The sequence below is a fragment of the Myotis lucifugus genome, unplaced genomic scaffold (genome assembly GCF_000147115.1).
Source record: "Myotis lucifugus unplaced genomic scaffold, Myoluc2.0 scaffold_131, whole genome shotgun sequence".
Taxonomy (NCBI): Eukaryota; Metazoa; Chordata; class Mammalia; order Chiroptera; family Vespertilionidae; genus Myotis; species Myotis lucifugus.
The window spans coordinates 1275105-1288633 of NW_005871179.1; the positions used below are offsets into that span (position 1 = coordinate 1275105).

Here is a 13529-nt window from a genome sequence, read left to right on the forward strand (position 1 = left end):
AAGATTCCCAGGTGATTCTAATGTGCAGCCAAGGTTGAGAACTGCTGATCTACTGGGAAGGAGGGAGGAATGGAGGCGATGTTAAGGCTGCCCTCACCCTGCTCGTACTGCTTCTTCTTTTTCTCTTTTTTTATTTTATTGATTTTTTTACAGAGAGGAAGGGAGAGGGATAGAGAGTTAGAAACATCGATGAGAGAGAAACATCCATCAGCTGCCTCCTACACAACCCCTACTGGGGATGTGCCCACAACCAAGGTACATGCCCTTGACCGGAATCGAACCTGGGACCTTTCAGTCCGCAGGCCGACGCTCTATCCACTGAGCCAAACCGGTTAGGGCGCTCGTACTGCTTCTTCAGGCGCTCTGGAGGTCAGGGTTTGAATGACCTGGCCCCTTCCCAGGGAAAGGAGGGTCAGCCAAGACCGTGATTGCCATAACCTGGCCATTCCACCTGGAAAATATCCCTGGAGCCCCACCCCTCTCTCCATTTCCATTGCCCTGATCCTGTGGAGGCCGCCATCTCAGTGGCCTCCCAAATGGTCACCCAGCCGCTACCCTTCCCTGACCAAACCATTGTCCTGCTTAAACCCTTTTGTGACTCCCCATTGCCTCCTGGCCGCAGTCACTTCTCCAGCCTCCTCCCTCTCCCCTGTCATTTCGTGATCCAGCCAGACTCGACTGGTTCTCTGTGCACTCTTGCTGTGTCCATGCTGTTCCCTGTGCCTGGAGCACCCTACATGCTGAATCCTATGAGCTGTTGAGGCCTTTGCTCCCTGTAGCCTTGTCCCAGAAGGCCCCTGGCTGTCCTCCACTGGGTTAGGTGTTCCTTTATGCTCTCAGGGGCTCAGGTACTGCTCCTGGGGGAATTAACTTTTTATTTTATTTTACTTGTGTTAAATAAATACATAAAAGAGTGTTTACCATCTTAACCATTCTCAAGGGTACCATTTAGTAGGGTTAAGTACGTTCACATTGTTATGCAACAGATCTCCAGAACCTTTCCATTTTGCAAAATTGAAACTCTATTCCCACGAACCACTCTCCACTTCCCCTCCCCCAGCCTCTGTGCATTGTTTACTTGTCTTTACCCCTCCCCCTTTAGACTGTGAGCTCCTGGAGGGTGGACAGTCTTGTTTACATCTCCAGCACATAGCCAGGCACCAGGCCCATATATGAATTTATTAATTCAACAAACCTGTATGGCCCCAGGTCCTAGACCAGCCGTGGGCAAACTACGGCCCGCGGGCCGGATCCGGCCCGTTTGAAATGAATAAAACTAAAAAAAAAAAAAAAAGACCGTACCCTTTTATGTAATGATGTTTACTTTGAATTTATATTAGTTCACACAAACACTCCATCCATGCTTTTGTTCCGGCCCTCCGGTCCAGTTTAAGAACCCATTGTGGCCCTGGAGTCAAAAAGTTTGCCCACCCCTGGTCTAGACATTGGAGAGCAACCAGGGAATAAAAATTCGTCCTGGTGGATTTTACGTTCTAGCTGGGGAGACAGACAAAATGAAATGCAGACCGTGTTAGAAGGTAATACATGCTCTGTGGAAAGGACAGTAGGAAGAGAAGATTGAAGGTGCAGGGGGTGGCAGTTTTAATTTTGAACAGAAGGAAGGAGACATTCTCACTAAGGGGCTGGCAGCTGACATTTGCTGTTCGTCAGCAGGGAGCCCTGTGTCTCTGGGGAAGAAAACAGCACTCCTGCTAAGGGAATGCACAGTGCAAAGTCCCTGAGGCAGGAGCATGCCTGGTGTCTCCTACGTGGGAAAGTGCAAGGACGTCAGTGTGGCTGGAGTGAGATGAGCCAAGAGGAGGGATGCGTTCAGAAAGGGAAAGCCAAGGTGTGAGCGGAGGCAGAGCTTGCAGGCTCCTGAAGCCCTGTGTGAGTGACGGGGGGAAGGGCACACAATAAGAACAGGACCACAGCGGTTTAATGATTATTCACTTTACTGACTACCGATAAGAGGTTATCTTACACACCCTGGGAAACTGGAGGATGTGGTGCAAGAAGGAAAAACAGAGCTGTAAAAAGATAAGCGACACCTTGGGGCTGGGAGAGTCCATTGCTCAGAAAAGAAAATACATTTTGAGAATAAAGGACAGGAGACACTTTGATTTGGTTGCTGTTCCTAGACTCTGACCCTGCTCAGGGAGTTTGCCTCAGGAATGCTGCCTATTCTTGGGTCCTGGCTGACGGGCTGGGTTTTAACACCATTGTAAGTTAAGTACCTTGTTATCAGACTTCAAGATTCTGGAAGGAGACACAGGGACCACAGACCCTGCAGTCATCCCCCCTCGCCTCCCCCCTTGCATGCAGCCTTTCTTCCGTGTCTATCTATATAATATAATGCATGCACCGGGCCTCTAGTATATAAAAGCTTAAGCGATCTTTATGACGAAACGACCCCAATGACTGGTCGCGATGACCGCACTGACCACCAGGGGGCGGCTGCTCAATGCAGAAGCTGCCCCCAGCCAGCAGGTCCTGATAGCCTGATCAGGGCTGGGCCCTGGGCTGGGACAGGGAACGGGGGTGGGGGGGTGGGGGAGTGGGTGGCCATGGACGTGGGTGGTGAGGGAAGGAGGAGGTGGGGAGGTGGGGAACCTGATCGGTCCTGATCACTGACCAGGCCTAGAGACCCCACCCATACACGAATTTTGTGCACTGGGCTTCTAGTCCCTTATATAGTAGGAGGTGTTCCAGCAGATTTTTCATGGATGGCCTGCTGCTCTCCAATACTGTCCACATTTTTGGAATAAATGCTCATGTATGATTCAACCCTGTCTCTGCTTAATTGGCTCAAGGAGTGACAGGCAGCCTGGACCCATTGGTAGTTTGGTTTCATGAGGGGCCTTTGGAGGTTTTGGGCAGAGGAGTGACATCACCTGACTTTGGTTTCGACAGGATCACCCTGGCTGCTGTGCTGGGAATACACTATGGAGGTGGGTGATGAATAGTGGAGGCCCCCTTTAATACGAGGGAGGGAGGCCCCCCTCGTTGCCTAACTGTGCTGAATCTGGTCAGCTGACAGCCTCCAGCTGTTAACACTTTCAGGTCTGCTTCAGCTGTCCAGGTGGCCAATCTCTGCTTGGGGTGGCCCCAGGCGATGAGTGAGCCAACCCCTGCCACCCAATGCGGGGTCCTCTAACAGACAATCTTTGTCTCCAGATATAGAGCTCCCTGCCACAGGTCTTGTTGCTCAGTCTACTTCCTCCCCTTTTCATTTACGGGTATTACTCCCCAGAACACCATTTGCACTCTTTTTAAAAAAAATATACTTTATTATTATTACTAGAGGCCCAGTGCACAAAATTCGTGCACTGGAGGGGGGGGGTTGTCCCTCAGCCCAGCCTGCACCCTCTCCAACCTGGGACCCCTCAGACATCCCTCTCACAATCCGGGACTGCTGGCTCCCAACTGCTCGCCTGCCTGCCTGATTGCCCCTAACCACTCCCCTGCCAGCCTGATCAATGCCTAACTGCTCCCCTGCCGGCCCGATTGCCCCCAACTGCCCTCCCCTGCTGGCCCAGTCACCCCTAACTGCCCTCCCCTGACGGCCATCTTGTGATGACATGGGGTGGCCATCTTGTGATGACATGGGCATGGCCATCTTGTGACGATATGGGGGCGGCCATCTTGTGCAAGAGTGTGATGGTCAATTTGCCTATTACCTCTTTATTATATAGGCTTATGATTTTTTAGTTCTTTTATTTTTATTTATTTATTTTTTTAATTGTCTAAAGTTTTACATATGACCCTTTGCACTCTTAACTCTTCCTCAGTGTCTGCTTTCCAGGTTCAGGGGCCTGCAGGAGGGAGACTGTTGCTGTAATCCAGGTGAGAGCTGATGAGGAGGTCTTAGTGAGCTCAGGCTGCTGTAACAGAATAGTACAGACCGGGGGGCTTAAATTAGAGAAATAGGTTGCTCACCTATTTCTGGGGGCTGGAGTGAGACCAGGGAACCTGCATGGTTGGGTTCTTGGAGACTGCCCTCCTCCTGGTTTACACAGGGCTGTCTTCTCAACCTGTCCTCATCCTTCTCTTGTCTCTTCTTTTTTAAAAATATTTTTTTATTGATTTCAGAGAGGAAGGGAAAGGGAGAGAGAGAGAGAAACATCAATGATGAGAGAGAATCATTGATGGGCTGCCTCCTGCACACCCCCCACTGGGGATTGAGCCCACAACCTAAGCATATGCCCTTGAACGGAATTGAACCTGGGACCCTTCAGTCCCCAGGCTAACACTCTATCCACTGAGCCAAACCAGCTAGGGCTAGTCTCTTCTTATAAGGGCACTAATCCCATTCGTGAGAGCTCCACCCTTGTGACCTAGTCACCTCCCAGAGGCACAACCTCCTAATACCATCACATTGGGGGTCAAGATTTCAAAATAGGAATTTTGGGGGAATGCAGACATTCAGTCCATAATGGGACTTGGACCAGGGTGATGAATACAAAATAATCTATTTACCTAGGGCTGCAGGGTGGCTGTTACATCTTTCAGTAGATGTAGACTTGAAGGCTGTGTATATGAAATTGAAATCTATAAGATGCACAATTGAAGGAAGCTCATGCAATTGAGGGAGGAGGAAATAGAGATGTGTACCCTGAGCAGAGAAAGCCAAGGGGACATGAGGGCTATCTTCTGATGACAGTGATGTGCACTGGGGGACTCTGGGTGCTGAACATTAGCCCAACACATACTGGATGAGAACAGTAAGCTGTGATGCTCAAAATAGCTCCCAGGCCCAAGGCAGGATGTCCAGGACTGGAATGTCCCTCATCCATGGTCCTGGCCTGCACCCTGGAGAAGCAGGGTCAGGCTGGAAGCTCAGTCCATTCTGGAATAGCCAATGATGTGCCCTGATTGCTCTGATCTCTAAGCCATCCTTGGCCAGGCAACCAGAATGTCCTGGAAGATGCTGGAATGCATGGTGGCAGATAGGTAGAGATCCCTTCTCCCTAAGACCTTTGCAACCATCCAATCTAAGCTGGGGCTGAGGTACCACGTGGCCTGGGGAGCAGGCAGAGACTTTCCTGAGCATGGTTGCACTCGGATAGTCACTGGCTATGTTGTTAGCTCTGTACTAATGCTTTACCTGCAGTGTCTCCTTTTACCTCTACAACAATCCTAGGTATGTCCTGAGTGCTGGGATGAGTATGTTCCCTTTGCCCCTCTGATCTACTCTTCCCCCTTCTCCACCCTGCCTTGTGCCTTAGGAGGCTGACTGCCTCCTGGATCTCTGGCTTCTGGTTGGGTTGGGTCAGTGGGAGCCACCAGCAGGTGAGCAGGAGATGGGAGAGTGAAGTTGGGGAATTTATTTGGTTGCTGTGGTTGGATGGAGCACCTGTGTAGTAACCCTGTCCATTGCTACTCTGGAACTAGCCCCAGGATACTGAAGTTACCCCAGGATTCGTGGGTTTCCTTAATCATGCCCACACCTTTTAAAACAGCCCCTCAGGGAAACTCTTTGACATTATTTGGTTTGACTGTGTCATCTGTTTCCTGCCAGGACCCTGATTGATACGGTTCCCATTGTATTGGTGACAAGACAGAGATTCTGAAAGCTTGCCAAGGTGTAGCACGGTGAAGCTGTGATCCGGAAGTGGTTAAGCTATGATTCACACCTGGGGGGTGGATATCAGCCCTGCCCAGGGACCTTAAACTTGGCTGGCTTATCCATCTCACTAATGGCCACACTTGAGAGCAAAGATGAATCACAGCCTGTTGTGTCTGCACGATGGTCTGACCTCTCCCCGCCTGCATGGGCTCTGGGCTGCCTCCTGGATTTCTGGCTCCTGGCCTCGGCTTTAATAGTCACTAAATGTTCCTCTAGGTCCGTGGTCGGCAAACTGCGGCTCGCGAGCCACATGCGGCTCTTTGGCTCCTTGAGTGTGGCTCTTCCTAAGCCTTAGGAGTACCCTAATTAAGTTAATAACAATGTACCTACCTATATAGTTTAAGTTTAAAAAATTTGGCTCTCAAAAGAAATTTCAATCGTTGTACTGTTGATATTTGGCTCTGTTGACTAATGAGTTTGCCGACCACTGGTCTAGATCAGTATAGCCTTTGTTCCTCTTCTGCTTCCCATCCTGGTCGGGCCTTGATGTTGGTGTCCCCTAAGTTTCAGGTCCTCACACGGTGCTGGGAGAGGGGCTGAGCCACCCAGAGGGCTGTTAATGCAGAAGAGTTTGTTTTTGACTCCCCCAGGCTCTGAGCTCCTTGGGTTCAGCTCCTACCCCCTCTGCAGCCCCAGCATCCTGCCAGGGGCTTGGTGTGGAAAAAATGCTCAGGAAAATGAAAAGAGCTGAATAACGCTCGGGTGAGGCAGGGAACACATTCCTGTAGAGGAGACAACTGGCCTGCCGGCAGCATATATAAGAAGTGAGAGTATGACTAACAGGGATTTTGTGTACACAGGGTGGGGATGTGGTTGTGGATGGCAGTGCCTGGGTTACAGAGGAGAGACTGTGATTTGTCTGTAATGAGAAGGCAGTGATTGTGTGTGCTCAGGACAGTCTCCCTATGAAATCACTAGAACGGCTGTAATGGGAGCATAGCGCCCTCTTGTGGCCACATCTCCAATCACAGTAGGTTCCACCCAGCTCTCACGGGTCAATCCCAGCCCCAGCCTAACTTCAGCCCACACCCTAGCTGTACCCCCCTCCCCCTTCCCCCGCCCCAGGCCATGGAGCTCTCTCTCCTTCCCAGGGCGACCTTTCCTGACCTCAGGGTCTTGTGGGTGGGAGTGTAGAAGAACAGAGGATGGAGCCAACCTGTATAAAACCCAGCCTTTATTGATTTCAAGGAAACTGCCGTGGGGATGCTCCTATTAGGACATCCACCCCGAGCCCCACGAAGCAGGGTCTGAAAGGCTGGCACCAGACTGAGCACATCTGCAGGGAGGAAGATGGGAGCGAAGCTTCCTGAGGCTGGGAGAGTGGAGGCTGCGGAGGGGGACCTGCCATGAGAGCAGTGGGACTCAGAGGATCCCCGGGTGTCACCAGGAGAGGTTGGTGTCCCCAGAGCCTCCTCCTCCTCTTCCCAAGAATTCTCAGGCCTCCAGACCTCCCTCTGCTGGGGGAATTCTTCCTCTGCACCGCAGGGACCGAGGCGCTTCTCCAAAGGGAAGGAACATTCTTTCTGGTCTGGTGCATCCAACCCAGGGCAAGCATGCCTCTTCTTGTAGCCTCCAGGCCTCTTTGCCTGCCCTCTCTCCACTTGGAAGCACTTCTCACCTCTCTTAAACTTTACTTCCTCAGGAAAGTCTCGCTTGATCGCTCCCCCCTGGGTTGGGTAGAAGCCCTGTATGAGCGCCCTAAGCATCCCCTTGCGCAGTAGTTAATTTGCTCGTTTCAATGTTGGTTTCCCCCAAGGGATGGCACTGGGCCTGTGGTGTGACCTACACCCAAGTATTCAGCACAGTGCCCAGCACTCAAAAAGTATCTGCCCCAAATGAAATTGGATAGCTCGGCGAATTCAAAGTGGGGGCACCCAGCACCTGCAGGACCCCTCCACCGGCGCGATACCTCCCCACCTGTCCCCGTTGGCAGACCAGGCATCACCCCCCGGCCCGTGGTCAGATGGGGGTCAGAGCGGGTGCTGAAGCATGCGGCTTGTCACTGTGGGTGTCCAGGGCGAACTCCCCCTCCACCAGCTTATGGTGGCAGCGGCAGGTGGAGGCCCGGCTGGCTGAGGACTTGCGGTTGCGGCTGCCAGGGGGCCTCTGATTGCGTATGCCTTTTATGACCCTGTGGAAGATGAGGTAGCAGATCTCGCTGATGGTGAGCACGATGCAGACGGCAGAGGCGCCCACCATGAAGTAGGTGAAGACCTTCTTCTCCGTGGGCCGGGCGATGTAGCAGTCCACGGTGTTGGGGCAGGGCGCCACATTGGAGCACTGCACAAGGCGCGGCATGCTGAAGCCGTACCAGAGGGTGTGCAGCACGTAGAGGAAGACGAATTCGATGATGAGCTTGAAGATGAGGCTCAGCAGGTAGGTCCACCACAGGCCGCCGTGCTTCTTGCCCGCATTGTCGTACAGCTTGGTGCACTGGTCACCGTGCTTCAGCCGGTGCCGCCGCTCCCGCTCCTCCCGGTAGGCCACGTGCAGGATGACCAGCAGCGAGGGGCAGGTGACGAAGATGAGCTGCAGGGCCCAGAGACGGATGTTGGAGATGGGGAAGTAGTTGTCATAGCAGACGTTGGTGCAGCCTGGCTGCTTGGTGTTGCAGTCAAAGTCCTTCTGCTCATCCCCCCACACCCGCTCTGCAGCCACCACGTACACCAGCACCCGGAAGACGAACACCACCGACAGCCAGATGCGCCCGAATGCTGTGGAGTACTTGTTCACGCCACTCAGTAGGGACTGGAGCGTCTTCCAGTCCATGGTGCCTGGTAGGGGCGCCGGGGGCCGTGCACACCTGATGGAATAATAGGAAAGACCATATGTTAATGAATGGGTGACATTTACTGAGCTTTTACTATGTTCTGAGCTCTATGTGGATGGACTCATTTGATCATGGTGAAGACCTTATGACAGTGGTTCTCAACCTTCCTAATGCCGCGACCCTTTAATACAGTTCCTCATGTTGTGGTGACCCCCAATTTCATTGTTACAAATTGAACATAATTAAAGCATAGTGATTAATCACAAAAACAATATGTAATTATATATGTGTTTTCTGATGGTCTTAGGCGACCCCTGTGAAAGGGTCGTTCGACCCCCAAAGGGGTCGCGACCCACAGGTTGAGAACCGCTGCCTTATGAGATCAGGGATGTTATGTTGCCTAAGCTACAGGTAATAGGCAGAGAGGGTAAGTAACCTGCCCAGAGTCACAGAGCTAGTATACCAGGAGGAATAACCATTCCTATTTATCAAGCATTTAATCTGAGCCAAGCAGAGCTAAACACTCTATGTGCAGGATTTCATTTAATCCTTGTAACAACCCCACGAGGTAGATGCTCTTGGGTTCCTCATTTACCCTTACAAAGATAAGGGCTGCAGAGTACTTAGTACATAGTAAGTGCTCAATAAATGCTGGCCACTCATGAAATCTAGAGAGGTCCAGTCACTCATTTAAAACTAGAGTTGGATTCAAGGCTGGACTGTGGGTGCCAGGGCTGTGCTGTCCATCACCTTCTCTCCCCTTCTCTGCTGGATGCCTGCCCAGACCAGGTTCTTACACCTTACCTCGTTGATGCCTCGCTACCATCCTGTGAGGTCGGGGCTGAATCTTATTCTACAGAGAGGAAACCGAGGCTGGGAGAGGGGAGCTAACTCCCCCAGGTCTCACAGCCGGTGGGTGGTAAAGCTGGGAGACCAGTTCATGTTGGGGTGTGTGTGAAGAGGGGTACTGTCGAGCTCTGGGGAATAGGAGAGCCAGGGACTATCTAGCTAGAACTCCCTGCTCCCTGTGCCAGGCCCTGGGAAAGCCCCAGCTACCCAGCCATGCTGGGTGCGTGGAAACACGTTTCGTTTAGACCTCCTGATCACACTTTTTCCACTCAGTCCTGGAGTGACTCAGAGGGTGTGGAAGGGTGGGTCTGCCTAAGTACACCTAGTGGCTGTGCGTTGCCATGGGTGTGACTCCACGTGTGCATGGGTCTGCACACACGTATAAGTGCTCACGGAGCGGTGTATGTGACTCTGAGCAAGCATGATGCCTGTCGGCCCCCTGCACCCCCCGCCCTGCACAGCTGCTTCTCACTCCCTACTGCCACCACCCTGGTCCAAGCCACCATCAACTCTTGCTGGTATTATTGCCACAGCTTCCCTCTGGCCTCTCAGTGTCTGCTCCTGCACCCCTAGAGTCCATTAAATTGGGTCATGTCCCTCCCTTGTTTAACACACTCTACTAGCCTCTCATTACACTTAGAACTGCCCCAGATTCTACCTCCTCACCCTTCTCTCCTGCACTCTCACCCTGCCTGTCTGCTCCGGCCACTCTGGGGGCCTTGGGGGCTTTGGTATTTTTCCTGCTGCCTGGAATGCTCTTTCTCCAGAACCACGCATGGCTGGAGCCTTCCCATCAACCTTTCTCATCTCATGGTGCACATAAACTAATTACTAAAATTCTGCAGCCCATCTGACAAAAAAAAAGTATACTTTTTGATTTATTCACACGGGACAGCTATTGTTGTGTTGGCCGTTGTCATTTTTAAAATTTGACAATCTAAGGGAAAAGAGGTCAGTACCCCTGAGTAAAGAGTCAGCTATTGCATGTTTTAAAAATTCTTGCAGTGCGACTGGTATAGCTCAATGGTTGAGTACTGAGCCATGAACCAGGAGGTCAGGGTTCGATTCCCCATCAAGGCAAATGCCCCAGTTTCAGGATCCATCCCCAGTAGGGGGCGTGCAGGAGGCAGCCGATCAATGATTTTTTTTTCATCATCGATGTTTCTATCGCTCCCCCTCCCTTCTTCTCTGAAATAAAAAAAAAAAAATATTTAAAAATTCTTGCGGCACACCAGTGTGCCTGCCGCAACACACTGGTTGAAATTGCTGCCTAAGAGGCCTCCCTGGTAGCCCCAAGTCTGGGAGCCTATCCCCTTCCAGTCACTCTGCTCCCGTACCTTTATTTTTCTCTCTCTATTTTTTAAAAAAATATATTTTTGTTGATTTCAGAGAGGAAGGGAGAGGGAGAGAGACAGAAACACCAATGATGATAGAGAAGCACTGATCGGCTGTCTCCTGCTTGTCCCCCACTGGGGATCGAGCCTGCAACCCAGGCATATAACCTTGACCAGAATCGAACCCAGGACCCTTCAGTCCGCAGGATGACACTCTATCCACTGAGCCAAACCAGCTAGGATTCCTTTATTTTCTTTATAGCATTTAATCACTATTTGAAATTAAAGTGTTTTTTTTAAAGAATTATGAATTTATTAGTCATCTGAAAAACCAGATGGGCTGAGCCCCCAAATGGTCCAGCACCCAGGGACGGGGAGTCAGAGATTTTAAAGGACTCTAGGCGGGCTTTTTCTGGGCGGAAAATTCTCTGGGCAGGTCCTTTAAAGGTTTTATTTTTGTTAATCCTCACCTGAGGATATTTTTTCCATTGATATATATATATATATTTTTAGAGAGAGTGGGAGGGAGGGACAGGGGAGAGAGAGAGAGAAACATTGATGTGAGAGAGACACATTAATTGGTTGCCTCCGCCCTGACTGGGGATGGAACCCAAAACCCAGGTCTATGCCCTTGACTGGGAATCGAACCGGGGACTTTTAGGTCTGCAGGTTGACGCTCTAACCACTGAACCAAACTGGCCAGGGCGAAATGAAAGTATTTGTTTACCTATTTGTTTTCATTTATTGTCTGTTTCCCCCACTAGAATGCCAGCCCTGTCTTGCTTACTGCTTTATTTGTGTCTCGTGCTTGGCACAGTGTGGGGACTCAACGCATGTTGAATGAATAAACAAATGAATGCCTACAGAGGCAGCGTGGAGGGAGGGGCTGGGCGTTGCGGGCAGGAGCCCAGTAGGGCCTGAGGACTAGGTAGCCTGGGGGGAAAGCCTCCTTTCACTGGGAGAAGGCAGTTCCTTCTCAGCACCCGGGCTCTCTCGATGCCTCTTCTCTGAGAATCTCGGCCTGGACACCCTCTGCTCCCTCTGAGACCTGGCCTTTGGGGACGGGCAGTGGAATGTGCATGGGAAGTGGAGTCCCGTCTGCATTCAAGCCTCAATTGGCCACCTGCTTCCAAGAATTCCCTAACATCTTTCCAGCAGCGATTCTCAACCTGTGGGTCGCGACCCCTTTGGCGGTCGAACGACCCTTTCACAGGGGTCGCCTAAGACCATCCTGCGTATCAGATCTTTACATTATGATTCATAACAGTAGCAACATTACAGTTACGAAGTAGCAACGAAAATAATTTTATGGTTGGGTCACAACATGAGGAACTGTATTTAAAGGGCCAGAAGGTTGAGAACCACTGCAAGGGAAAGAAGTCCCACTTTCTGGAGCCCTGGTCGGAATCCAGAACCAGCTCCCCCCAGCCTGCCGCTCACCTGGTGCAAGTTCCAGAAGGCAGCCGCGTCTGCCAGCCCTGCGAGCACAGGGGCCCTGACACGTGCTCCACCGACCCTCCTCCCGGGGCAGCCACCCCGTGCAGCCTCCCTCCAGGGCTGCACCTCCGGACCCGTCCGCCCAGTCCCGCCAGACACACCCCGGGGAGCGACTCAACTGCAAAGAATTCCCCTCCAAGCCCAGGCTTGGGACTGGTGGAGCCGGTCTGGTTCCCCCACCGCCGCGGTCCCCCAATAACAGCTCCCGCCATCCGCTTTTTCCCCGCTCCTGGGCCGAGCAGCGCCCAGATTTTGTCCCTCTTTCCGCCCCCCCCAAAAAGAACTGCATTTGAGGGACAGGGGCACCCGTCCCTCGTAGTCGAAAGTCCGCGTAGAACTTGGCTTGCGCGGATTACCAAAGTCTAAAATCCTACACTTCCTCCCTCCAGGACCCTTCCCTGCACGTTCCCTTTCCATCCCAGGCAGTTTGGGAGCTTGCGGACCTAGAAGGGGGGCGTCTGGGAGCCTTCCGGCAGCTGGAGCCCCCACTCCCGCCCAGAATCGAGGGGGGAGAAGGCGGTGGAGAGGTCCCTCCAACATCACCCCGACTCCCCACGCCCGGGATCCGCAGCCGCGCGGGCCCCGCGGGATCAAGACGGAGCCCTTCGCCCGCCGGCGCCACGGAGCGCTCAGCGTCCCAGGGGGGCCCGCGCGCACCCAGCCCCCGCCCGCACTCGGCACTTACCCGCAGCGGCGCGGCCAGCGCGGGGCCGGGACCCCGCGTCCTCGAGGTCCGCAGCAGAGGCGGGGGCGCTGGGAACAGGGGCTCTGCGGCCGCGGCGAAGCTCACGCGGTGGCCGGCGCGCCCTGGGGGTGGTGAGGAGGAGGAAGGGTCGGGGGAGGAGCCCGGGACCCCGCCCCGCCGCCGAGGGTCCGGCTCTAGCCCCGACGCTGCGGCGCGTTCCCAGGGCAACCCTCGCTGGAGCGCAGGTGTCTGCCCGGTCCGAGCCTCGGTGCTTCATGTGTGAACAGGGGCCTCGGTGGCCATGGGCAGGGCTGTTGCAAAGGCTCCAATGAGATTAGGGGCGTGAAGCACTATAAACCGTCAAGTGCGTGGCCCGGGCACCGACTGCAATCACCACTCGCCCACGCGTGTTACCACTGGTACCGTGCCCGCGTCCGGCAGGTCAGGGTCCCCGCCCGCCCCGACCCGCGTGGGAGCACTCTTGGGGACCTGCCTTCCCGGCACGACGGGTCCTCGGCGGCCGTGCTGCCTCCTCGCTGTGTCCTCCAATGAAGCAGGTGCTCTTTGGAGAACCCGGGTGGGAGCGGGCGAAGCGAATCCTGTGCCTGGAGGTGAAACGGGGTGGGGGCAGGTCGTTGCCAGGAATTACTACGAGGGGCAGAGCCTGTGGGAGGAGGTGGGGTGGGTGCGTGCAGAGCCCCCCGCGGAGGGAGGTGGGCCTGCGGTGGGGCTGCGCTCTGGGGACTAGGACGCTTGGTCTCATTG

The 13529-nt window shown here is 53.4% G+C and overlaps 2 protein-coding genes across 2 annotated transcripts in view; both read right to left on the bottom strand.

Moving 5' to 3' along the window:
- GJA4 (gap junction protein alpha 4) overlaps positions 1-6657 on the bottom strand; it is a 16052-nt gene extending 9395 nt beyond the window's left edge. The window contains exons 1-2 of the mRNA XM_023758535.1: positions 4480-6657; positions 3940-4060 (exon numbers count right to left, since the gene is read on the bottom strand). The gene's annotated coding sequence lies outside the window, so the exon portion shown is untranslated. The remainder of the gene's footprint in view (positions 1-3939; positions 4061-4479) is intronic.
- Positions 6658-6786: 129 nt separating this feature from the next.
- Positions 6787-13232, bottom strand: GJB3 (gap junction protein beta 3). The gene is made up of 2 exons (XM_006094193.3): positions 12765-13232; positions 6787-8432 (listed from the first exon to the last, which is right to left on the bottom strand). The coding sequence occupies exon 2, from the start codon at positions 8396-8398 to the stop codon at positions 7589-7591; it is 810 nt and encodes a 269-aa protein (XP_006094255.1). The 5' UTR covers positions 8399-8432; positions 12765-13232; the 3' UTR covers positions 6787-7588.
- Positions 13233-13529: the final 297 nt, after the last annotated feature.

Bases quoted from the DNA above. Each gene is read 5' to 3' on its own strand.
- GJB3 (XM_006094193.3), bottom strand. From the start codon at position 8,398: ATGGACTGGAAGACGCTCCAGTCCCTACTGAGTGGCGTGAACAAGTAC.